This window comes from Pleurodeles waltl, chromosome 4_2 (genome assembly GCF_031143425.1).
Source record: "Pleurodeles waltl isolate 20211129_DDA chromosome 4_2, aPleWal1.hap1.20221129, whole genome shotgun sequence".
Lineage (NCBI taxonomy): Eukaryota > Metazoa > Chordata > Amphibia > Caudata > Salamandridae > Pleurodeles > Pleurodeles waltl.
The window spans coordinates 191808247-191835974 of record NC_090443.1 but is presented as its reverse complement, the minus strand read 5'-3'; the positions used below and the strand labels follow the sequence as shown (position 1 = coordinate 191835974).

Sequence of the window (27728 nt, the reverse complement as noted above, 5' to 3'; positions counted from 1 at the left end):
GCAGAGCTCCTACTATACCACTTGAATCATTTAGCACAATATCATAAGAAAACACAATACTCAGAGTTACTAAAAATAAAGGTACTTTATTTTTATGACAATATGCCACAAGTATCTCAGTGAGTACCCTCAGTAAGAAGGTAAGTAATATACAAAAGTTATATGTACACAAACCAAAAACAGGTAAGTAAGAGTAAGAAAAGTAATGCAAACAGTGTAGAATTACAATAGGATGCAATAGGCAAACATAGGTCTAGGGGCAACAAAAACCATATACTCCAAAAGTGGAATGCGAATCACGAATGGAGCCCAGACTTATGGGAGCTTGTAGAGGGTCACTGGGACTGTAAGAAAACAGTCAGGGTGTCCAAGAGACCCCACCCCAAGACCCTGAAAAGTAGGAGTAAAGTACCCCTACTACCCCAAAAGGACACAATAGCCGTGATAGGGGGATTCTGCAAGAACCACAAACACCAGCAAAGCACTGAAGATGGATTCCTGGACCTGGACCAAGTCCAAGAGTCGCGATAGTGTCTAGGGGGCAGGAGCCCAGGAAACCCTGGATGAAGGTGCAAGAAGGCTGCCTCCGGATGGAAGAAGCTTTGTATTCTGCAACAACGAAGAGAGCTAGGAACTTTTCCTTTGGATGGAAGATGTCCAACGGCGTGCTGGAGGTTGCAGAAGTATTTCCACGCAGAAATACTACAAACAAGCCTTGTTAGCTGCAAGGGTTGCAATAGAGGTTTTTGTGTGCTGCTGGGGACCAGGAAGGACCAGGATGCCGCCCCTTGGAGGAGGAGACAGAGGGGGCGCTCAGCAACTCAGGGAGCCCCCACAGAAGCAGGCAGCACCCGCAGAAGTACCGGAGCAGGCACTTAGAAGATTTGTGAACCTGAGCTGGCTCAGAGTCACAAAGGAGGGTCCCACGATGTCTGAGTCCAACTCAGAGGGTTGAGCACTGCAGGATGGAGTGCTGGGGACCCAGGCTAGGCTGTGCACGAAGGAATCCTTGGAGGAGTGTACAGAAGCCGGAGCAGTTGCAAATCACGCAGTACGCAGGTTTGCAGTCGAGCGTGGGGAGGCAAGGACTTACCTCCACCAAACTTGGACTGAAGGATCACTGGACTGTGGGAGTCACTTGGCTAGAGTTCCTGTGTTCCAGGGACCACTCTCGTCAGGATGAGAGGGGACCCAGAGGACCGGTGATGCAGTCTTTTGGTGCCTGCGTTAGCAGGGGGAAGATTCCGTCGATCCACAGGTGATTTCTTCTTGGCTTCCAGTGCAGGGTGAAGGCAGATGACTCCCAGAGTATAAACCACCAGGAAACAGTCGAGAAAGCTGGTAGGATGAGGCGCTACTATGTTGCTGGTAGTCGTCTTGCTACTTTGTTGTGGTTTTGCAGACGTCCTGGAGCAGTCAGCGGTCGATCCTTGGCAGAAGTCAAAGAGGGAAGTGCAGAGGAACTCTGGTGAGCTCTTGCATTCGTTATCTGAAGAATTCCCAAGAGGAGAGACCCTAAATAGCCAGAAAAGGAGGTTTGGCTACCAAGAAAGGAGGATTGGCTACCAAGAAAGGTAAGAGCCTATCAGAGGGGTCTCTGATGTCACCTGCTGGCACTGACCACTCAGAGCAGTCCAGTGTGCCCCCAAAACCTCTGTTTCCAAGATGGCAGAGGTCTGGGACACACTGGAGGAACTCTGGGCCCCTCCCCTGGGAGGTACTGGTCAGGGGAGTGGTCACTCCCCTTTCCTATGTCCAGTTTCACGCCAGAGCATGGCTGGGGGATCCCTGAACCGGTGTAGACTGGCTTATGCAGAGATGGGCACCATCTGTGCCCATCAAAGCATTTCCAGAGGCTGGGGGAGGCTACTCCTCCCCAGCCCTTCACACCTATTTCCAAAGGGAGAGGGTGTAACACCCTCTCCCAGAGGAAATCCTTTGTACTGCCTTCCTGGGCCTTCCTGGGCCAGGGCTGCCTGGACCCCAGGAGGGCAGAATCCTGTCTGAGGGGTTGGCAGCGGCAGCAGCAGCAGCTGCAGTGGAAACCTCGGAAAGGCAGTTTGGCAGTACCCGGGTTCTGTGCTAGAGACCCGGGGGATCATGGAAATGTCCCCCCAATACCAGAATGGTATTGGGGTGACAATTCCATGATCTTAGACATGTTACATGGTGATGTTCGGAGTTACCATTGTGACACTATACATAGGTAGTGACCTATGTATAGTGCACGCATGTAATGGTGTCCCCGCACTGACAAAGTCCGGTGAATTTGCCCTGAACGCCAGGGTGCCCACACACTAAGGACATATAGGTGACTTATAAGTTACTTAAGTGCAGTGGTAAATGGCTGTGAAATAACGTGGACGTTATTTCACTCAGGCTGCAGTGGCAGGCCTGTGTAAGAATTGTCAGAGCTCCCTATGGGTGGCAAAAGAAATGCTGCAGCCCATAGGGATCTCCTGGAACCCCAATACCCTTGGTACCTCAGTACCATATACAAGGGAATTATATGGGTGTGCCTGTGTGCCTTTGAGAATTGGTAAATTTAGTCACTAGCCTGCAGTGACAAATTTAGAAAGCAGAGAGAGCATAAACACTGAAGTTCTGGTTAGCAAAGCCTCAGTGATACAGTTATGCACCACACAGGGAACACATACAGGGCACATACTATGAGCGATAGTATGAGTGATAAAACGGGTAGCGCTGGTCGCCCTGCGGTTAGTCCTAAAAGTCGCAGGATTATATTTGTGAGTAATGTGATGTAACACATTCTCTAGTGCACTCTCTTAGTGCCATTTTCATATACAGATGTAATATGAACTACATGGAATTAGAAATAGTAGTATGTACTTTATGTTTATTTAATATAGTTATTAAGGGTGTTTTCCTTTAAACATGTTATGTGGCATTCAAGAAATGTGATCCTGTATACACGGAAGGGGGAAAGTATTCTTATGTATTGAAAGGGGGGAGGGGTTGTCCAGTGGAGGATTCTACCTGGGCGATGTTCATGATTCTGGAATGTGGTGTAGAGGACGAAGAGTTTGAGAGTAAAAGTGAGAAGGTCGGTTGTCCATGCCGTTCCCTCCTGAGTGTGTGTTGGGAGACCTTAATCTAAACAAATAACAAAAGATACACTTGTAATGCGTGTGCAACTCTTTACAAAGCCATTTCTGTGATGCAAAGGTCTCTGCTCTAAGCATCATGGCTATCAGAGTTGCCATTGCTGTGAACATGTTAGCATTCTAGCTTTTTAGTAAACCTCGGTGTACTTAACAGAATCGTCCTACGTTAGCTTCTAAGTTTTCTGCAGGCGCAAAAGAAAGATGTTAAACACTAGAATGAGATATGTTTTGTTGTGCCCATTTTTTTGGGGGTGAGTGAACACATTCACTTTCACTAAAACACTAGGCGCGGGCTTCCACAGTTGAATTATAGGTGAGTCAACCCGCAACCAACATGGCTGTCTGCACACGCGTACACGTCGTTACTGCACTCACGGTTACATCATTAGTGTCTTGTTTTCTGCAGCCTAGTGTTTTCCAGTCCATGTACCCACCTCCTTTTACGCGCATGCACCACCATTTGTTAATACCGAAGTCCGAGAGCAAGGAGCGAAGAGGCTGCCGGGATCGCAGGGGCGACAGAGACAGCCGGTTTTAACTGCCGAACTCTGCGGCGGAGGGTCCTTGGGGCGACAGTTGAACGACCAAGTCGCTCACAATGGTGCTGCTGACAATGATCGCCCGTGTGGCGGACGGGCTGCCGCTAGCAGCCTCGATGCAAGAGGATGAGCAGGTGACACCCCTCTCTTTATCACACCACACAGTATATGCACGAGTAAGCAGTGCCAGGTGGCCATGGTCCCCATCCCAGATCTCTGGTGTTGTTGCTAAATGCCTACCATTCCTAAGAGCTTATATGTATATAAAATGTAGACCTTTCTCAAGATCGTGCCGGGATTGAAAGCGCACAAATCCCTGTCCAGGTTCACCCATAGTGTCAGATGGAACAGAATCATGCCGATGTTACGCAGTGTCGAAGTATACAGAACCTCGGGGGTTCCCCCTACTAGATGCTAGAAAGCTCAAATAGGGTCGCATAGACTGTCAGATAAAACAAAGACCTGCCCAGGATCAAACAGGGCTTCAGAAGACACAACCAGGATCGGAGTCAAATAGTTGTTGGTAAACGCAGGACCTATTCCGTAGTCACTTATGGTGTCAGAATAGACTCGTGCCCCGGGTTGGAGTATTGAGAGTGCACAGAGCCGTTCCTAGGATCACTCAGTTTCTCAGGAAGATACTGAGCTTACCAGATAATACATGGTTTAAATGAGGCTAAAGCATCCTGATCAAGATCACATCACCTACAGTGCTAGTGTTAACGCGTCCTTTTATGTTAATTTATATACATTAGGACTCATTTTAGGCCAATGAATCTTGTGACCCAGTGGAGAGACACCGTAGGACGAGATAACTGATCAGTATGTCAAGCAATATATCAATAATTTCATCAATATTTATCACCAGAATGCAACTTACTTTAGAAAAAGACATTAATCAAATTGTCGACGCAACCATGACCTTTCAGCCATGAATAACCACACCTGTTGATAGAATTTTATGAATTTTATTCCATGTTGATTACAATCTACAAGCAGAAGAGTCAATCTCAAAACCAAGAAGCATAAAAGTATAGTCACAATATGACAACTGTGATAAGATTTCATTAATGCAAGAATCACAAACATAAGAACATAGCACGGCGTTAACATAGATCAGAATATAGCAAGTATCATATATGTCTCAGTTCAGCAAAGTGTAAAGTCAGTCATTTGTCTATTTGCGTCAGTCAGAGTGAACTTCTATCCTAACCCATAATTAGCATCAGCATGTTGGGCTTCATGCAGAACAATTTAGAACACAAATTTGGAAAACATCTAGCTACGGCCTCTATCCAAAAAATGAGCAGTTGGTACCTAGAAAGGAAAAGCAAACAGACAAATTACAAATCGCATTGTCATAATTACCCTCCAGGAATAGGTCAGCACACAGGATCAGTCTTCGTCTTCAGGACATCAGTCAAATCGCCATCAGTCTAACCTTGTCTAAAGGACAGGGGACACTTCCCTCATAAGGAGGAGAAGTGTAAAGGGCAGTCTATGGGTGAGGATGATTTATTAAATCTCAAAGTCACCAAACAGAGTGACAGAGTTTCTGGATGAAATCAATAGCTTTCCCTACCTAGTTCTAACGTCCCTTCTGTGACATGAGTTTTTATCCCTTTTTCGTAATACCTTCCCCCAAAATTCTATTGGACATTCACTATACCCCACTATCTTTAACCTATCACATTATACATTAGGTAATTCCAATTGTCACCCGCGATAATTTATAAAATTTTGATTGGTCTTTATAATTGACGTCTTCGGAGGTGGCACATCCGGGGGGTTTCATCACCACTTGGCACGTCTGTCGGGTCATGAGTTCCTTTGTCCATGGTCAAATGTCCTTGTACTTTCCTTCAATCTAATTTTGTTTCAAAATTGTATTAAACTCATACTAAGGCAGCTAGCATGCAGATGAGAACTGAATCTGTATGGTTACATTAAATGGAGAAAAGAACAAATGCAGGGTCATGGCCCTTTGCGAGTCAACACACAGGAAAACAGGGAAAAATACTTTAATATGAGAGCTAGGCAGCTAAATCTACAACTCACGCTAACTTAAGGCTCATGAGTTTTTAATACAAAGGCAATATCATAAATGTTAATATAAATCATAGCATGAATAATTTTACTCATCATTATTAGTTCACATATATATATTGATGACCAGACACATTATAGTCATAATTCAGATGCATGTTTAAGCATTACTCTAATTATTGTTGTTTTCTATGCAGCATTATTAAGCATTGATACAAGCATTTCACTTTTAATATATGTAATATTTAAACTACACTCTCTTACTAGAATGACGAAGGCTCATGCTGGCCATCTATAAAGAGGAGTCCAGTTAGGATGGCGGGATTCACATAACTGGCAATGAATATCCGGTGCTATTTGGGTCCTGCTTTTTTTTATTCCCATTGAAGTTTGGTGAAGTTAGGCAGAGCATTGCTAATGGTATTGGCAAGGTGGCTGGCCTGCTCACTGTGTGCTTTGGTGGCTTCTTTTTATGGTGTTTGGTCGTGCTTATAGCTTGGCCATCTGAACCAGTGTTCGAGAGCATGTCCTAGCTAATACCCAAATAATTTGTCCTATATTGCCTTATCTCCCAACAGTGTGTTGGATGAGGTGTGAGAGATAGGTGGGCAAATTAGAATTGTACTTGGCTAGCAATTATACTTTACTCTGCAGGTCACGTCATGTTTATTGGTTTATCTTATGCTTTCATTTCATATTAAATACTGACTGCAGCCCTTGTGTCAACCACTCTGTAAAGGTTTGTGAGAATGGGAATAGGATAGGTGGAGAGAAAGGAAAGAGGAAACTGGCAGGGATTTACCTGGATGATCTGCATTATTAGTTATCAAGTTTTTGGTAGGGGTGACTAAAAGATTAAAACATATGGGTCGGTCCGTACACAGACCTAGCCAGGGTGTCAGCAGGGCGCTGTGTGCATGTGCACCAAAAAAGATGGTTATCAAAAAAAGGTCCTGTAATCAGTATCCCAGCATACTAGAAGGCTCATTGTGCAGGCTATCATTATATCCAGATTAGACTATAGTAATGGACTTTTCCTTGGCTCTCCTTCTTATGTAAAGAAGAAACTGCAAAGGGTGCAAAATGCAGCAGCACGTTTGCTGCAAGAAATCCCAAGATGGTCTTCAGTAAGGTCTGCTCTAGTTACTTTACATTGGTTACCCATTGAACAGCGGTTACAATTCAAGGCCCTATGTTATATACATAGGTCCCTATACGATAAAGGGTCCCCACTTCTTAAAAATCTCGCCACCTTTTATAAACCTAATAGAGTACTTAGATCGGCCACTACCTCTCTGGCCATCCTCCCCAATATAAAGAAGGTCAGATGGGGAAGCTCCACATTAGCTTTTCTGGGTGCTAAGGTGTGGAATTCCCTACCTCTTAGTTTACGACCGATGAATCAAGAATACACCTTCTGTAGGGCACTGAAACCCTGGCTGTTTTAGCTTTGTTATGGGTTACGCCGTTCCTAGGTCATGGTCAGATAGCACTGGGAAACCCGAGGGTAGCCATGCGCTCTATAAATAGCATAGCATAACATAACATAACATATGCCAAAAAAGGAACAAAATTGAATTTGGTGGTATGAACAGTAGCCTTCCTGCCTTTCAAAGATATGCATACTGCCTACAGCAGTACTAATACACATGAGTAATGAAAGAGTTGGAAGGGCAATCAAGGTTGGCAACCTGAGCAGAAGAAGCTTCAGTGTTCACCTACGTCTGCTAGTCCAAAGAAAGACCAAAGTTTGAGCAGGGGTTGGCGCCTGAATTCCTTCTCATGCCCAGAGGGCCTCACTAATTGCAGCTGAGCACCAGTCAGGCGAGTCCTAGTTGGATCAAGGCTCAAACTCTATCTAGACTGGCACTCTATACATGTGACGATTGGAGACAAAGTGCTTGGTAAGTTTCTGCTCTGACAAAGCATTAATGAATTGGCATGTCCTATGCTACCCTTCTGTCCTCCCCATGCACACGAGAACTTGTACCGGAAAGACCCTTCTTTTTGTGTACATCTTCCTTCCCGTTTGGAATTTAGTCCCAGACAACTTCCACTTTCATTATCAGTAGGGAATTACATTTTAGGGTAAAATGAGGCAGGGTTATGGAATTCAGTAAAATATGCATTTGTTGAACGACTTGATGCTTCGGAAATCTACTTATCCTATTAAAAAACAATCTTGTCCTCATTGGTGACCTGCAGAGAGGGACACATTATGGCAGCCTTTTCATTATATAAAAGCCCTGACAATAAGTATTTTGTAAATGCCAGGGCTCATCTTTTTTCAGGGTTAAATTCCAGCAAGTTTCTATTTTGCCACCTTTCTCCAAATCTGCATAGGCCCCTATAATGAGTTGAGCAGAGAGGAAGTCCTGTATGAAATTTTGATCTGCTCAATCATGAGAGGACCTGCACACAAATTTTCCAGAGTTGGGTACAAAGGACCTGATTTTACTGTTCAGAAAATCTGTCAGGTAAATTTACATTAGAAATGGGTTGCATTGCAGCCTAGACCAGTTTTCTTGCCTCCTTCCTACCCTCTGATATAGCACGCAAGGAACTTGTAACGATCTCTCCTGCCAAACTAGATGTCTTTTCTACCCTCCTTTCTGCGAAACAGTGGTCGTCTGTGCTCTTTCATGTGTGTCTACCATGACACTGACATCATAGCAATTACCACTTGAACTTGATACTGGATATTACTTTTGCCAGCTGCTTGTATTAGTGAGCACTATAAAGTCCTGTTAAGAAATAATGTATGTAGGATCTACCCTCTTTGTTATTTTGCAGCGCTTGATCCGGACTGCCCTTTCAGATGTTTTGAGACAGTTGGTTCTTCCCTCTGTCACATTTCTCCCCCACCAAGTTCATAGGAATGCAGCAATGTACAAATCTGTCTTGGTGGATTCCTCTACTCCTCATGTCTTCACCAGACAGACCTGGGCTTCCCAAAATCGAACCCTGGGTCCTCCATGTAATGTACTATTGCAGGCACATTTGCGCTCAGTGTACATTCACAGCATATTGGCCATCACTCTTACCTCCGTGCATTGTGCCTTACAGACACACATACATTCTGCATACACATTACGTCTGAACACATTATTCAGTACTGAAGCCTTACTGTATTGTACCAGGGTGTGCTATTCACAAACACACACGCACCACCAGCACACACACATACAATGTGCGGGCTGTGCAACACTTCACCCTTCATGTCTTCTATCTCATGCAAGCATAGATATACCCAGCATATGCTGCCATTGTGCACACACAGCTCTGCACTACATCTCTCATGTAATGTATTCCCAGCGGGCATACATAGATTCAGTACATGCACTAACCACATATATACTGCACAAAAACGCTTTACCCTGTACCGTACCTGTAAGGAAATGCCTTCCTTGGCATGGTTACCCCCTGACTTTTTGCCTTTTGTTGATGCTAGTTATGATTGAAAGTGTGCTGGGACCCTGCTAACCAGGCCCCACCACCAGTGTTCTTTCCCTAAACTGTACCTTTGTTCCCACAATTGGCACAGCCCTGGCACACAAGTAAGTCCCTTGTAAATGGTACCCCTGGTTGTAGGAAAGTACCATCTTGCCTGGCATGTTACCCCCATATTTCACTGTATATATGTTGTTTTAGTGTATGTGTCACTGGGACCCTGCCAGCCAGGGCCCCAGTGCTCATAAGTGTGCCCTGTATGTGTTCCCTGTGTGATGACTAACTGTCTCACTGACGCTCTGCTAATCAGAACCTCAATAGTTATGCTCTCTCTGCTTTCTAAATTGTCACTAACAGGCTAGTGACCAATGTCACCAATTCACATTGGCATACTGAAACACCCTTATAATTCCCTAGTATATGGTACTGAGGTACCCAGGGTATTGGGGTTCCAGGAGATCCGTATGGGCTGCAGCATTTCTTTTGCCACCCATAGGGAGCTCTGACAATTCTTACACAGGCCTGCCAGTGCAGCCTGAGTGAAATAACGTCCACATTATTTCACAGCCATTTACCACTGCACTTAAGTAACTTATAAGTCACCTATATGTCTAACCTTTACCTGGTGAAGGTTGGGTGCTAAGTTACTTAGTGTGTGGGCAACCTGGCACTAGCCAAGGTGCCCCCACATCGTTCAGGGCAAATTCCCCAGACTTTGTGAGTGCGGGGACACCATTTCACGCGTGCACTATACATAGGTCACTACCTATGTATAGCGTCACAATGGTAACTCCGAACATGGCCATGTAACATGTCTAAGATCATGGAATTGTCACCCCAGTGCCATTCTGGCATTGGGGAGACAATTCCATGATCCCCCGAGTCTCTAGCACAGACCCGGGTACTGCCAAACTGCCTTTCCTGGGGTTTCACTGCAGCTGCTGCTGCTGCCAACCCCCCAGACAGGTTTCTGCCCTCCTGGGGTCCAGCCAGGCCTGGCCCAGGAGGGCAGAACAAAGGGCGTCCTCAGAGAGAAGGTGTTACACCCTCTCCCTTTGGAAAAAGGTGTCAGGGCTGGGGAGGAGTAGCCTCCCCCAGCCTCTGGAAATGCTTTGATGGGCACAGATGGTGCCCATCTCTGCATAAGCCAGTCTAAACCGGTTCAGGGATCCCCCAGCCCTGCTCTGGCGCAAAACTGGACAAAGGAATGGGGAGTGACCACTCCCCTGACCTGCACATCCCCTGGGAGGTGCCCAGAGCTCCTCCAGTGTGCTCCAGACCTCTGCCATCTTGGAAACAGAGGTGTTGATGGCACACTGGACTGCTCTGAGTGGCCAGTGCCATCAGGTGACGTCAGAGTGTTACTAGCCTATCCTCCTTCCTAGGTAGCCAAACCGCCTTTTCTGGCTATTTAGGGTCTCTGCTTTGGGGAATTCTTCAGATAACGAATGCAAGTGCTCATCCGAGTTCCTCTGCATCTCTCTCTTCACCTTCTGCCAAAGGATCGACCGCTGACTGCTCAGGATGCCTGCAAAACCGCAACAAAGTAGCAAAGACGACTACTGCAACCTTGTATCGCTTCTCCTGCAGCCTTCTCAACTGTTTACTGGTGGTGCATGCTCTGGGGGTAGCCTTCCTCCTCTCTGCACCAGGAGCTCTGAAGAAATCACCCGTGGGACGACGGAATCCTCCCCCTGCAACCGCAGGCAACAAAAGACTGCATCACCGGTCCTCTGGGTCCCCTCTCAGCACGACGAGCATGGTCCCTGGAACTCAGCAACTCTGTCCAAGTGACTCCCAAGTTTGGTGGAGGTAAGTCCTTGCCTCCCCACGCTAGACTGCATTGCTGGGTACCGCGTGATTTGCAGCTGCTCTGGCTCCTGTGCACTCTTCCAGGATTTCCTTTGTGCACAGCCAAGCCTGGGTCCCCGACACTCTAACCTGCAGTGCACAACCTTCTGAGTTGTCCTCCGGCGTCGTGGGACTCCCTTTTGTGTCTTCAGGTGGACTCCGGTTCACTCCTCTTCCAAGTGCCTGTTCCGGTACTTCTGCGGGTGCTGCCTGCTTCTGTGAGGGTTCCCTGACTTGCTGGGCACCCCCTCTGTCTCCTCATCCAAGTGGCGACATCCTGGTCCCTCCTGGGCCACAGCAGCATCCAAAAACCCTAACCGCGACCTTTGCAGCTAGCAAGGCTTGTTTGCAGTCTTTCTGCGTGGGAACACCTCTGCAAGCCTTTCACGACGTGGGACATCCATCCTCCAAAGGGGAAGTTTCTAGCCCTCTTCGTTCTTGCAGAATCCACAGCTTCTACCATCCGGTGGCAGCTTCTTTGCACCCTCAGCTGGCATTTCCTGGGCATCTTCCCACTCCCGACATTGTAGCGACTCTTGGATGTGGTCCCCTTGTTTCACAGGTACTCAGGTCCGGAAATCCACTGTTGTTGCTTTGCTGGTGTTGGTCTTCCTTGCAGAAACCCCCTATCACAACTTCTGTGCTCTCTGGGGGTTAATGGTGCACTTTACACCTACTTTTCAGGGTCTTGGGGTGGGCTATTTTTCTAACCCTCACTGTTTTCTTACAGTCCCAGCAACCCTCTACAAGCTCACATAGGTTTGGGGTCCATTTGTGGTTCGCATTCCACTTTTGAAGTATATGGTTTGTGTTGCCCCTATACCTATGTGCTCGTATTGCAATCTATTGTAACTTTACACTACTTGCATTACTTCCTTTTGCTATTACTGCATATTTTTGGTATTGTGTACATATATCTTGTGTATATTTGGCATCCTCATACTGAGGGTACTCACTGAGATACTTTTGGCATATTGTCATAAAAATAAAGTACCTTTATTTTTAGTATATCTGTGTATTGTGTTTTCTTATGATATTGTGCATATGACACCAGTGGTATAGTAGGAGCTTTGCATGTCTCCTATTTCAGCCTAAGCTGCTCTGCTACAGCTACCTTCTATCAGCCTAAGCAGCTAGAAACACCTCATCTACACTAATAAGGGATAACTGGACCTGGTACAGAGTGTAAGTACCCCTTGGTACCCACTACAAGCCAGGCCAGCCTCCTACACTGGTATCAAGGGCCCTGTTGCCAGGGAAGGTCTCTAAGGGCTGCAGCATGTCTTATGCCACCCTGGGGACCCCTCACTCAGCACTTGCACACTCTCTCACAGCTTGTGTGTGCTGGTGGGGAGAAAATGACTAAGTCGACATGGCACTCCCCTCAGAGTGCCGTGCCCACCTCACACTGCCTGTGCAATAAGTAAGTCACCCCTCTAGCAGGCCCTACAGCCCTAAGGCAGGGTTCACTATACCATAGGTGAGGGCATTTGTGCGCGAGCACTGTGCCCCTACAGTGTCTAAGCAAAACCTTAGACATTTTAAGTGCAGGGTAGCCATGAAGAGTATGTGGTCTGGGAGTTTGTCAAACACAAACTCCCCAGTTCCATAATGGCTACACTGAAATCTGGGAAGTTTGGTATCAAACTTCTCAGCACAATAAATGCACGGTGATGCCAGTGTGGGATTTATTGTAAAATACACCCAGAGGGCATCTTAGAGACTCCTAATGCTAGGTTGACCAGTTTCCTCCAGCCTGCCACAACCAGACGAGTTTCTGGCCACATAGGGTGAGTGCCTTTGTCACGCTGTGGCCAGGAACAAAGCTTGTACTGGGTGGAGGTGCTTCTCACCTCCCCCTGCAGGAACTGTAACACCTGGTGGTGAGCCTCAAAGGCTCATATCTTTTGTTACAGCACCCCAGGGCATCCCAGCTAGTGGAAATGCCTGCCTCTCCGGGCACTGCCCCCACTTTTGTCGGCAAGGCTGGAGGAGAAAAAAAGAAAAACAAGGAGGAGTCACCCACCAGTCAGGACAGCCCCTAAGGTGTCCTGAGCTGAGGTGACCCCTGCCTTTAGAAATCCTCCATCTTGAGGATTCCCCCAATAGGATTAAGGATGTGCCCTCCCTCCCCTCAGGGAGGAGGCACAAAGAGGGTGTAGCCACCCTCCAGGACAGTAGCCATTGGCTATTGCCCCCTAGACCTAAACACCCCTCTAAATTTAGTATTTAGGGGCGAACCTTAACCCAGGAAATCAGATTCCTGCAACCTACACAAAGAAGAAGGACTGCTGACCTGAAAGCCCCGCAGAGACGACCGAGACGACAACTGACTTGGCACCAGCCCTACCGGCCTGTCTCCAGACTTAAGGAACCTGCACAGCGACTCATCCGACAGGGACCAGCGACCTCTGAGGACTGCCCTGAAACATGAAGGACCAAGAAGCTCCCGAGAACAGCGGCACTGTTCAACAACAGCAACATTTTTGCAACAAAAAAAAAACGTTCAAAGAACTCTCTCTTCCCGCCGGAAGGGTGAGACTTCTCACTCTGCACCCTATGCCCCCGGCTCGAGCTTCAGACGACAAACACTGCAGAGAGGACTCCCAGGCGACTGCGACGACTTGAGTAACCTGAGTCGACCCCCCCTACGCCCCCACAGCGATGCCTGAAGAGAGGATCCAGAGGCTCCGCCTGACCGCAACTGCCTGGTAACAAGGAACCCGACGACTGGACCAAGCACTGCACCCGCAGCCCTCGGGACCGAGAGGAACCAACCTCCAGTGCAGGAGTGACCAGCAGGCGGCCCTCTTCCTAGCCCAGTTTGGGGCTGGCCCGAGAAGCCCCCCTGTGCCCTGCCTGCATCACTTAAGTGACCCCCGGGTCTCTCCATTGCTCCCTATAGCAAACCCGATGCCTACTTAGCACACTGCATCCGGCTGCCTCTGTGCTGCTGAGGGTGTGTTTTGTGTGCCTGGCCCTGGTCTGCTCCCCAAGGACACAGGTACTTACCTGCCAGCAGACTGGACCCGGAGCACCCCTGTTCTCCATAGGCGCCTATGTGTTTTGTGCCCTCCTTTGACCCTTCACCTGACCGGTCCAGTGTTGCTGGTGTGTTGACTTTGGGTTGCCTTGAACCCCCAACGGTGGGCTGCCTATGCCCAGGAGACTGACTGTGTAAGTGTTTTACTTACCTGCAAAACCTAACCAAACTTATCTTCCCCAGGGACTGTTGATTTTTGCACTGTGTCCACTTTTAAAATAGCTTATTGCTGTTTTAACCTATACTGTGTGTACTACTGCTTTAAGTCAAAGTTCCTTACTTGTCTGTGTGGAGTACCTTGCATTTTATGTATTTACTTCAAATCTTGTGGTTCTAAAATGAATTAAGAAAATATATTTTTCTATATTAAAAAAAAAACTATTGGCCTGGAGTTAAGTCTTTGAGTGTGTGTTCCTCATGTATTGCCTGTGTGTGTACAGCAAATGCTTAACATTACCCTTTGATAAGTCTACTGCTCGACCACACTACCACAAAATAGAGCATTAGTATTATCTAATTTTGCCACTATCAACCTCTAAGGGGAACACTTGGGCTCTGTGCACAGTATCTCTCACTTTGAGATAGTATATACAGAGCCAACGTCCTACAGTACCCTTCCCAGGAGCACATGCATCAAGTACAGAGTCACTACTCCTACATTGTGTAGAATTCCACATCTACTTGATGTAGTACAAGGGTGAGTTAAGGCTGTAGGCCTTACTCCAGTGACACAGAGTCAAAAGGACCTGTTCACCGCTACTGATCACTACATGATATGCTGCCATCACCATGCTTGAGATACTTAACTCTTGGTGAAGGTGGTAGGTTTCCACCACTATGAGAGTGGTGCTCTGGGTTCAACAAGACCACAGTCTGTGAGACAGGCCTAAGTCATGGCACACACACATGATCTTTGTTTACCTATTACAAACAATCATCATTATGGATCCAGAGTACAGTACAGTAGGGCACTCAGGGCAGGGGTGCACATCTTTAAGCTTGAAGAGGCTCCTCTCCCAGATGAGAACACCTGAACCAACTCCTAACCTGGAGAGGTTGAGTGATCTGATTGGTAAAACCAGTGGGAAGATCCACCAGCATTCCTGTGGCTCAGTACGACTCTGTGCTCCACTACAGAGTCTAACCCTTCAAAAAAATTAAACAGTCAGAACAACTTCAAAGCCATCAACCAAGTCAGTGGCTTATGATCCGTTTGCCCCACAAACTTAGTGCCAAAAAATGTGGGAGAACTTACACAAGGACCACAAAATGGCAAAGCACTCCTTCTCATTAACTGCCCAGTTCTGCTCTCTGGGTAGTATTCTCCTACTGAAAAAGTCTACCGGATACAAAACTGCCTTTGTTGTACAGTTGCGCTCACACCACTGCAACTACTTTGTAAGAGCCATCTGTCTGTACAGTGAAAAGCTGACTGCAGTTAGTTACTTCCTCAAATGCGTTGTGACACCATGGAGTCCATATTACCTTCCTGAGCTGTTTCGTAGAGGTGGAAGCAGTCAATGGGACAGCTGTACTTCTTTAGTTCACCACAAAAGTCTTGTCCTAAAGAGACCCTTACTTCAGTCTGGGTATTAAGTACCTCCCAGTCCATCACAGACTGAATCTTGGCATCCAACATAGCTTATCTCTCTGTTCCCTTCCTCATGTCCATGGTGGACTACAGAGGACTGCCCTACCTGTCATTTAGTTGCCTTGGCAGTCAGTTTTGCCTCCTGTATCCTTGCCAACACCTGTCCAGGTGCCTCAGGTGGTCATTCAATTAATTGCTGAACACTGCAATAGCATCCAAGTTGGCCACACAGAACTCTTCCAAACCTGCAAGAATATGATTGATCAAACTCTGAAAAGTGTCAGGAGCATTTTTCAACCCAACGGGATTCACCTTAAACTGATACAGCCCTTTTGGGGTAGAAAATGCATTCTTCTCCTTAGCATTTGGTGCCAAAGTGAGCTGCCAGTAACCACCCAAGGTGCTCAGGTACTTTGCAGCACCCAACCAATCCACTAGCTCATCCGCTCTGGGGTTTGGATGGGTGTAGGTTTTGATTAGCTCATTGAGGGCTTCGTAGTCCGCACAGGACCACAAGTCAGTAGACCTTCACTTTGGTACTGGAACCACAGTACTAGACCAAGGACTATAAGATCTTTCAATGACTCCCAGTTTCAACATGTTGGCCTTGATGCATTCCTGAGGCTGGTCAGACATTCCGTACATTCTTCCCTTCACTGGCAGACTGTTATCTGTGTCTGTCATGCACACAGACAGGTGCCAACCTTGGAGGCAGCGAGAAGAGGTTGGCAAACTGTCCTAACTATTCTCTATGTTCTTTCTGCTGCTCAGGTATTAACGTAGGGGCTAACTGAACACCTTCCACAGTGCCATCATTCACGTTACTCTGAAATAAGGCAGGAAGAGGCTCACGGTCGTCCTCAACTTCCTCTGCCATAGCCAGGGTCACTAGAATAATGTGATCGTGTGGCTGCGGTGATTTTCGCATAGTTATGGATTTGCTGCATTTTGCTTCTTTATCCATCATTTGCTGCATAATCTGCAGATTTTAACAAAAAAACATTGTTTCTAACTCAAATGGTTAAAAAATTACTAAAAACAGAGCAGCGTGTTGCCGTGCAGTGGAACTCCCTTTACAAAAGTTGACTGGTCACTTTCTCTTGCTAATTACTATACTTGGTGTTAAATCAGTACTAAGGAGGTGCAATCTAAGCCCAGACAGTTTTAACAAGTGTACAAATCAGAAAAAATGAAGTAATACTATCACAAAATATGCCAAACTATGCTGCATAATTTGCCTTTTCTTGTTGTGTAATTTAATCAAACTGCTGCAAAATTCCAGGATCCCTGGCCACAGCCATGCAGTTCACTGTGCAGTCTTTTTTTCAGGAGGTAAGGCTTTAGCCTGTTCACATGGATTACCCTCTTGGGTTTCCTTGTGACACCTGTGCTAACCAAGTAGTTTACCTCCGACACCTTCTGAACTACGTTGTATAGCCCACACCATTTTTCCTTTGAAGCCCTTGGACAAATAGGCTTCAGCACCAACACCTCCTAGCCATCCCTGATACCCAGTTTGCATAGCTTTCTGATTGTGCCATTCTTTCATCAGTGCTTGCCTAGCCTGAGGCTTTTGCTTTGCCTGACTCGTGTATTGTTCCATCAACTTCCTGAGGCAAATCACATTGCCCACCACATCCTTCTTGGTGACTCTGAGGTTCCTTCCTACCCTTCCTACCCTTCTCTGATTAAGGTGAGTGGTTTTCTGGTAGAGTTCCCATCATGCTCTTCAGTATTTTGTTAAACCGCTCCACCAGACCATTGGTTTGTGGGTGGTATGCAGTGGAGAAGTACTATGTCACTTGATTCCATAGCTTAATTCCATAGCTCTCTCGTGTAAGAAGAGAGAAGTTTGGTGTTCCGGTCAGAAATTACTGCCCTTGGAAATATGACCCTAGAAAAGTTCCCTAGGAGAGCTCTTGCTGCCATCTTTGCAGTCATGCTCCTCAGAGGTACATCCTCAGGTACCTGGTGGTGAGATCCACTACAATCAAGGTATACTTGTTGCCTGACTGCGAGTGGAGAAAGCTTGACAGGTTCTACTGAACATCTCTTCTTATCCTTGGCTAGTAGAACAGAGGGTCCAACCTATCCTGGGGTTTTTCTAATCCTTAAGTGTCCTGCTAATGGTGCTTCACTTGAAGGTCCTGTGCACGAATGGAGCCACTAGCCTCTTGCTAGTTCCTGACTCCGGATTTACCTGTTAGCTATAGGGTAGACCATCTTCCCTGCCAAAATAGTGTTTTCTGACCACTACTTTAATGACCTGATCAAAAGCTTCCTTCTGAAGTCCCACAAGCGTATGGCCTTTGCCTTGTGGAAATCTTTCCAGGTAGTCCTCCCCCTCCCCAGCATCTAACAAACCCTGCATCTCTGGAGGCAACCCAGGTTGCAGCAACTAGTCCACTATGGAAGCCTCCTCTTCCCCTCCCTCTGAAGCAGAAACAATGACCTCCAATGCCACTGCCTTCCTGGAGTCTGCATTTTCCTGCAGACTACCCTGTCCTAGTCCTTGCAAATTATACCAGCCTCACCCTAAGATTGACGTGTAGTATGTGCTCTGGTTAATGCAGCTGATGTTGTGCAAGCCATAAAGGCTTCTCTTTCTGGTACCAAGCAAGGAGCAATCAAATCATTGCCCAAAATACACCAAATCCCTTGCTTTTCCCTTACTCGGACATCAGTCATGGCCGTCTTGCTATTAAGCTCAATCTCAACCCTGGCAAATGGATACTCAATCCCCTCTCCACTGGCTACCAAACCTGTATCCTTGGTTCCGCGGAGTATCTCCTCAGGCCTAAAGTACTTCCTCTCAACATAGTGCCGAAGGCTCAGTATTTCTCAGGGCAGGCACTTTCCTCCTATTGATACTAACTTCCTTTACAAATCCCATTGTAGAAGGATGAATGTGCTTTAGAGCATCGGGGTTCCTCCTTCAAATGTCCATAGCTACTAGGTTGAGTGCAACCAATCCCTCTCAAGTACCTTCACCCACATGCAACATGCTTGCTATTACTGATGTAGCTGGGCCAAGTTCCTGCTCAGCACAATCTCTCTTGTAATGTTTCACCTTGTGTCGCATAAAAGAAGTCACCACCTGAACCTGGAAGGGGTTTCTTGCCTTCCCTTCTCATGATGCTCCTTTCCAGATACACCACTACCATGTTTCCTGAGTTCCATGAGAATTACTGTGGTCATTACGCTCCAGTTTGGAACCAGTCTATGGAGAGTTCTTCTTCCCCTTTGGCTTAGATCTGTGCCGCTCCAGCACTTTGTGAGCCATCTTAGCTAACTAAGTATCAGATAGCATTGTAGGTTTTGTTAGCGCCTTCTCTGTCAGATCTGACACGAATTGCCTAAGTCAGGTAGAGCATTGCTCCTTTAGCCATTCTATCACCATCAACTGGTTAAGGGACTGAAAATCCTTGGTCTCCCTCTCTCTTACCTACTCATTCCAATAACACAATACACAATAAATCCAAGTCTCAAAAGGAGCACCATCCGTTCTCTTGTAGTCACAGAATCTCTGCAGGTATTTAGCTGGCTTTAGCCTAAACTACATAATGAGAGCTTCCTTCATTTGCTCGTAGACCATCTGGTCTGCCACAGGCATCCTCCCAATGATGGCTGTCTATTCCAATGGCATGCACCCCATTAAGGCTGCTGCCTTAGATACCTCATTTAAGGTCGGCGCTTTGCAAACTCACAAACCAATTCACAAACCATTCCAAAAATATCCTGGCCTTCCACATTCACATGCATAAGATCTTTTGGAACTTTGGCCACAACCCGGAATGAACTAGATGTAGAGTCACTTAGGGGACACACTTGGCATGTGTGTGGCATATATCTGTGCTCAGGGGATCCTAGACCTTAAATCCACAGTGCTGGGTTCCTACCATAGTTTCTTCCCCAGAGTCATCTACAGCTTGCCCTTTCACCCAGCATCACAGACTGGTCCCTAATGCATTTAGCAAGAACCTCTCTGTGTCTACTCCTGAGACTCCCCTATCCTCTGTGACAGCATAAATCTTTCATCTGATCAGTGGATATGGTGCTGATGTCAATTCCCAACCCTGTGTTCTCCATTGCTTATGCTTGTTGCCTTTGTGCGTGAAAGAAAAAAATTGACTTTTTGCAGTACTGGCACAGATTAGAAATTACTAATGTTGCCTCTGTATCTTGGCTTCTAAACATAAGGGATCCCGCTGCTAGCTACCAGTTGCTTGAATCTCTCTCAGAAGGCCATAGAGCACCCAGGGGCTACTGGGTCCAACCATGGTGGTTAAGGCATTTTAGTTCTGATGGTCTGGATCTCGACCTGCTATAGATCTTGAGCAGTTGGACCAAGTACCCCTTCTGCACTATACTCTGTGGTAGCTGTGGACAAGCAGTCAAAGGCCCACTCGGGGGATTGGGAGAATCTAGATGCAGGTGAGTAAACATGACTCATAACTCAAAGTGCACACAGTACTAATAATAAATCAGTGTCCAATCAAATACATATTTCTATAAGAAAAAAAGGTATTTTATTTCTAAATCTACTCATTCAAAGGAATAACAACATTTATGAGCAACAACATGACCCCCTTGAGGTCAGGGATCTAGTAATTGTCAGGCAAGTCCCTGTTCCAACCTCTTCCTATAATGTGGTCAGGATCATCTTCCCATTCATTGGTGGCCGCATCCAGAGATTGCTCACTAATAGGGCACACTCGAGTTCCCCTTTGACTCTTCAGAAATTAGTCAAAAGGTCTAAGGTGCTGCGGCACCGTCAACAGCGAGTCCCTCGGGACTCCACAGGGCCAGTTCTAGTTTTAGCTGCTCTGGTGGTATGGAAGCGTTTAAAAGCATTGAGCGTTACAGCAAGTGCCCTCTATATGGGCACTCACACGTCCTTATCCTGCCTGGTGAAGTCAGGCTGCCCATGCTACATGCGGCAGCACTCAGCTGGCTCAGACTCTCCCTCTCAAGCAGCACTGCTGGCTTGTCCCAGCAATCAGAGCTGCTCCCGCTCTGTAAAGATGAGGTAAGTCACTCTTTTCCCCTCACGGGGCAGAGTGGAATTCGATCCTCCACCTCCTGACTAGCTAGAGCGTGACATGTCTGACAGAGTCCTCCACTGTCCTCTGGGGAAATAGTCAGGTGCAGGTCCTGGTGTGCGGGCTTGACTGGTTGATCACACCCACAATCTTACGTCCATGTAACAACCCAAACTTCTGGCAATACTGGTGCCAACAGTCCTTACTTGCATACGGAGTTGCAGCCGCACTTCCAGTTGAGGCGCAGACTTCTCCGATGCACTTGCCTTCACCCATGGGTACGGGGTGGCAGATTGAGATGTAAACAAGTCTCGGTGTCTGGCAGCAAATAGTTCAACAATGGCCCCCTCTGGCATACAGCTTCACCACAAACAAGTGGTACTTGCCTAACACTTCCCACATGGCACTCACTACATGACTCCGGTCATTGCAGGCCTCTTCTTGCATATTGGAGTTCACAAACTAACTTGTACTTACCTCCTCCAGGAACTGTTGAATTTTGCACTGTCCACTTTTAAAATAGCTTATTGCCATTTATGCTTAACTGTGTACATTACTGTTTTGATTCAAAGTTCTATCTATACCTATGCAAAGTACCTTACATATTATGCACTTACCGGCAATTTGAATCCTGTGATTCTAAAATAAATTAAGGAAATAATATTTTTTATATATAAAAACCCATTGGCCTGGAGTTAAGTCATTGAGTGTGTGTTCTTATTTATTGCCTGTGTGTGTACAACAAATGCTTAACACTACCCTCTGATAAGCCTGCTGCTCAACCACACTACCACAAATAGAGCATTAGTATTATCTATTAATGCCTCTGTCAAGCGTCTTGGGTAACACCTGGGCTCTGTGCACACTATCTCTCATTTTGAGATAGTATATACAGAACCAGCTTCCTACAGCATCGTTTATGGTTGGAACTACAATGGTATCTGGTTGTCTTCAAACCTCCAACTTTTGTTCTTGATTGAAAACATCCTTGGCAAATGCTTTCACTTTGGTTCATTTTGCTTTGGTCCATGCGTCTCAATACAAATGCCCTAGGCCGTTCCTCTTAATCATGGTCCCTGTTCCGAAAACCAAAGGTCACACCTGGATGTCAGCCACAGTGATATGTGCATCAAAAGGGTAGTTCTTGGCTCCCAGCCTTACTCTTTATGATTCCCTTAACCGCTCCATGCCATTCCTGAGATGTGTCCAGGCCACTTCTTTGTGATCTGTCATGGATTCAAAGAGCAACCGTTTGAAATGTAAAGGAGGAGTTTCTTCCTCCAGTGTGTGTCCCACCCAGCCCGCAGCAATACACAAACCTGTCCTGTTTTTTTTGTGTTTGTGTGTGGGGGGGGGGGCACTCACAGCACACTTATTGTCCAGCACTGTTACCTCCATGCATTGTGCCATTACAGACACACATACATTCAGTCTGCACTCACTGTTCAGTACTGTTGCTTTTCTGCATTGTACCAGAGTGTGCTATTTGCAAACACAACACTGCCAGCACACACAGTTACCACGCTGCACCAGGCTTCACCCTTCATGTATTGTACCTCACACACGCACATATACACCCACCACATGCTACCATTGCACACGCATTGCACAGCACTTCATCTCTTGTGTAATATATTCCCAGCAGGCACACATACACTTAGAACGGGCACTAACTACATATATACGGGCCAACAGTCCTCCATCCCTGTACTGTACCCCTTGCAGACACGCATACATCCAGGGCAGTCACTACTTCTGTGCTGCACAATAGTCTACGTCTACCTGACGTAGGCCAAGGGTAAGCAGCAGAACGTTTAAAAAGGTCAGTGAGCCTGTGGGCCTCACTCCAGTGTCACAGGATAAAGACAACCTGTTCACTACTGCTGACCACTACACAGTATGCTGCCACCACCACTTATGCTGCTTAACTCTTGTTGAACAATGTATCAAGAAATAATCTCTAGAAGGATAAATAAAGAAAAAATATACCAAAATAGCTTATTACTTGTAATCGGTAAAGGAAGTTTCCTTCTATTGGTTAGAGCTTTTTACATACTCAAATATTTGTGCATATAAACAAGGGCATCATTGTTATGTGGAAAGAGGAAACTGTCATAGATATAAACAAACCATAATTAATTTTGTCTCGATTTTTAGACAGAGAAAAACAAAATGAAATACATAAAGATTTTTATACATTCAAAGCAATATCACATTAACTTACTGTTATATAATGGTGTCGCGGAACTCCAGATTTCGCTTCACTCAATTTAACTACTTGCACCAGACTTACCTGTCCCCGCACCGCCTTCATTGCATGTTCCCCCTCACTAATTATGAATGTTCAATTTCTATCACATGGTGTGGTCGTGCCCACACATTCAGAGAACCTGGCATTATATCACTTCCCTGATGGGTGAACTGGTCAGTCACACACTCCACACTACACTGGAATTCTGTTTACTGGGAATATGCCCCAGATCAAAGCAAGATAAGCGGAAACATAAGTGTGTAGACATAACATTTGTCCTACTCAAATGACTCATAGCAATGCAATGCAATGGAAAGCACCTGGGGTACCAACCTTAAGTAGGTGGGAAAGTGATCTATTAAAATGGATGAAAGCGGAAGTGCACACTCTTCACTCCCTCATAGACAAAGGCATGGGAACTAAAGGGCTAGGGTTCTGGGATAACATTATGTCACAATTTGGAGCCAAAGATGACACACATCCACCATGACTCTTCCAACACATCACAGCAATAATTAGGCAAGACAACAGTAAATTAAAACATCAAATTTAATAGTAAACAGGAAAAGCACACAAGAGGATGTCTGTGGATTGGAGTTTCTAGTGCAACTGCCCCGAAAGAGCAGTAAATCTTCCCTCCTAAAACTGACTCTGCACTACTTATACAAATAAGTAGCCGCCTACACACCACATGCAATTACCCTTACTCTATCAGGAGACATAGAAGAAGTGAAGGTTAAAATGTACACAGACAGAGCGCAGGTCACTGACCCTGTGACGTCGCAGTCTTATGTTTCGGAACTACGCTTAGATTATGAATCTGGAAATCTACTCTTTCTCGACCCTTTAACACAATATTTTTGATCATAGATGCTATAGACTACATGTTACACTGCAACTAATCATGACTAATTGCATATTATAAGTGTCCCTCTTCCCCACCTCCCAGCTGTGAATTGGCATCTATCCTATGATTAAAAATAATAACTCATATCGAAAGTCAACGTTAAATTTTGTCTATGCAAAATGAATAAAAAAAAAAAAACATACTGTTATATAATCACATATATATGTATACAGTACAATCTTTGCTAAATGTAAAATATACAAAAAACAAGACAGTCAAGTCCATTATTTGGGGTTTGAGTACCGTCACCAGGTAGTGCGCAGTGGTCTTTGGTAGAGTTGTAACTTTGTTTTGTAAGTCTTGTAGGGTGCCCTTTTAAAGTTGGTGACCACCAACTCCAGGTGTTCCCCCTACTAAACTTAGAAAACAAAGTTACAGCTCTACTGTAGGAAAGTACCATCTTGCCTGGCATGTTACCCCCATATTTCATTGTATATATGTTGTTTTAGTCTGTGTCACTGGGACCCTGCCAGGAAGGGCCCCAGTGCTCATAAGTATGTGCCCTGTATGTGTTCCCTGTGTGATGCCTAACTGTTTCACTGAGGCTCTGCTAACCAGAACCTCAGTGGTTATGCTCTCTCTGCTTTCCAAATTTGTCACTAACAGGCTAGTGACAAAATTTACGAATTCACATTGGCATACTGGTACACCCATATAATTCCCTTGCATATGGTACTGAGGCACCCAGGGTATTGGGGTTCCAGGAGATCCCTATGGGCTGCAGCATTTCTTTTGCCACCCATAGGGAGCTCTGACAATTCTTACACAGGCCTGCCAGTGCAGCCTGCGTGAAATAACGTCCACGTTATTTCACAGCCATTTAACACTGCACATAAGTAACTTATAAGTCACCTATATGTCTAACCTTCACCTGGTGAAGGTTGGGTGCAAAGTTACTTAGTGTGTGGGAACCCTGGCACTAGCCAAGGTGCCTCCACATCTTTCAGGGCAAATTCCCCGGACTTTGTGAGTGCGGGGACACCATTACATGCATGCACTATACATAGGTCACTACCTATGTATAGCGTCACAATGGTAACTACGAACATGGCCATGTAACATGTCTAAGATCATGGAATTGTCAGTCCAATACCATTCTGGTATTGGGGTGACAATTCCATGATCCCCCAGGTCTCTAGCACAGAACCCGGGTACTGCCAAACTGCCTTTCTGGGGTCTCCACTGCAGCTGCTGCCGCTGCCAACCCCTCAGACAGGTTTGTGCCCTCCTGGGGTCCAGGCAGCCCTGGCCCAGGAAGGCAGAACAAAGGATTTCCTCTGAGAGAGGGTGTTAGACCCTCTCCCTTTGGAAATAGGTGTGAAGGGCTGGGGAGGAATAGCCTCCCCCAGCCTCTGGAAATGCTTTGATGGGCACAGATGCTGCCCATCTCTGCATAAGCCAGTCTACACCAGTTCAGGGATCCCCCAGCCCTGCTCTGGCACGAAACCGGACAAAGGAAAGGGGAGTGACCACTCCCCTGACCAGTACCTCCCAGGGGAGGTGCCCAGAGCTCCTCCAGTGGGTCAGAGTCCTATGCCATCTTGGAAACAGAGGTGTTTGTGGCACACTGGACTGCTCTGAGTGGCCATTGCCAGCAGGTGACGTCAGAGACCCCCTCTGATAGGCTCTTACATCTCTTGGTAGCCAATCCTCCTTTCTTTGTAGCCAAACCTCCTTTTCTGGCTACGTAGGGTCTCTGCTTTGGGGAATTCTTCAGATAACGAATGCAAGAGCTCACCAGAGTTCCTCTGCACCTCCCTCTTCACCTTCTACCAAAGATCGACCGCTGACTGCTCCAGGACGCCTGCAAAACCACAACAAAGTAGCAAGACGACTACCAGCAACATTGTTGCGCCTAATCCTGCCGGCTTTCTCGACTGTTTCCTGGTGGTGCATGCTCTGGGGTTAGCCTGCCTTCACCTTGCACCAGAAGCTCTGAAGAAATTTCCCGTGGGTCGACGCAATCTTCCCCCTGCCAACGCAGGCACCAAAAGACTGAAACACTGGTCGTCTGGGTCCCCTCTCACCCTGACGAGCATAGTCCCTGGAACACAGCAACTCTGTCCAAGTGACTCCCACAGTCCAGTGACTCTTCAGTCCAAGTTTGGTGGAGGTAAGTCCTTGCCTCCCCACGCTAGACTGCAAAGTTGTGTACCGCGTGATTTGCAGCTGCTCCGGCTCCTGTGCCCTCTTCCAGGATTTCCTTTGTGCACAGCCAAGCCTGGGTCCCCAGCACTCCGTCCTGCAGTGCACAACCTTCTAAGTTGTCCTCCGGCGTTGTGGGACTCCCTTTTGTAACTTCGCGTGGACTCCGGTTCACTCTTCTTCCAAGTGCCTGTAGGGGTACTTCTGCGTGTGCTGCCTGCTTCTGTGAGGGCTCACTGAGTTGCTGAGCGCCCCCTCTGTCTCCACCTCCAAAAGGTGACATCCTGGTCCTTCCTGGTCCTCAGCGGCACCCAAAACCTCTACCGCGACCCTAGCTGCTAGCAATTGCTTTTTTGCGGTCTTTCTGCGTGGGAACACCTCTGCAAGCTTCATCGCGACGTGGGACACCAGTCTTCCAAAGGAGAAGTCCCTAGTCCTCTTCTTTCTTGCAGAACTCCAAGCTTCTTCCAACCGGTGGCAGCTTCCTTGCACCTTCATCTGGGGTTTCCTGGGCTCCTCCCCCCCCCGGACACTGTTGCGACAATTGGACTTGGTCCCTGTAGGAAAGTACCATCTTGCCTGGCATGTTACCCCCATATTTCACTGTATATATGTTGTTTTAGTTGTATGTGTCACTGGGACCCTGCCAGGCAGGGCCCCAGTGCTCATAAGTGTGCCCTGTATGTGTTCCCTGTGTGATGACTAACTGTCTCACTGAGGCTCTGCTAACCAGAACCTCAGTGGTTATGCTCTCTCTTTGCTTTCCAAATTGTCACTAACAGGCTAGTGACCAATTTCACCAATTCACATTGGCATACTGGAACACCCTTATAATTCCCTAGTATATGGTACTGAGGTACCCAGGGTATTGGGGTTCCAGGAGATCCCTTTGGGCTGCAGCATTTCTTTTGCCACCCATAAGGAGCTCTGACAATTCTTACACAGGCCTGCCACTGCAGCCTGAGTGAAATAACGTCCACGTTATTTCACAGCCATTTACCACTGCACTTAAGTAACTTATAAGTCGCTTATATGTCTAACCCTTACCTGGTAAAGGTTGGGTGCTAAGTTACTTAGTGTGTGGGCACCCTGGCACTAGCCCAGGTTCCCCCACATCGTTCAGGGCAAATTCCCCGGACTTTGTGAGTGCGGGGACACCATTACACGCGTGCACTATACATAGGTCACTACCTATGTATAGCGTCACAATGGTAACTCCGAACATGGCCATATAACATGTCTAAGATCATGGAATTGTCACCCCAATGCCATTCTGGCATTGGGGAGACAATTCCATGATCCCCTGAGTCTCTAGCACAGACCCGGGTACTGCCAAACTACCTTTCCCGGGGTTTCACTGTAGCTGCTGCTGCTTCTGCCAACCCCTCAGACAGGTTTCTGCCCTCCTGGGGTCCAGCCAGGCTTGGCCCAGGAAGGCAGAACAAAGGACTTCCTCAGAGAGAGGGTGTTACACCCTCTCCCTTTGGAAAAAGGTGTCAGGGCTGGGGAGGAGTAGCCTCCCCCAGCCTCTGGAAATGCTTTGATGGGCACAGATGGTGCCCATCTCTGCATAAGCCAATCTAAACCGGTTCAGGGATCCCCCAGCCCTGCTCTGGTGCGAAACTGGACAAAGGAAAGGGGAGTGACCACTCCCCTGACCTGCACCTCCCCTGGGAGGTGCCCAGAGCTCCTCCAGTGTGCTCCAGACCTCTGCCATCTTGGAAACAGAGGTGCTGCT

The 27728-nt window shown here is 46.8% G+C and overlaps 1 protein-coding gene across 1 annotated transcript in view; it reads left to right on the top strand.

Annotated features, from left to right (window-relative positions):
- Positions 1-3567: 3567 nt before the first annotated feature.
- SEC22B (SEC22 homolog B, vesicle trafficking protein) overlaps positions 3568-27728 on the top strand; it is a 259272-nt gene continuing 235111 nt past the window's right edge. The window contains exon 1 of the mRNA XM_069231074.1: positions 3568-3798. Within this exon, the coding sequence (XP_069087175.1) occupies positions 3724-3798 (75 nt within the window). The 5' untranslated portion in view covers positions 3568-3723. The remainder of the gene's footprint in view (positions 3799-27728) is intronic.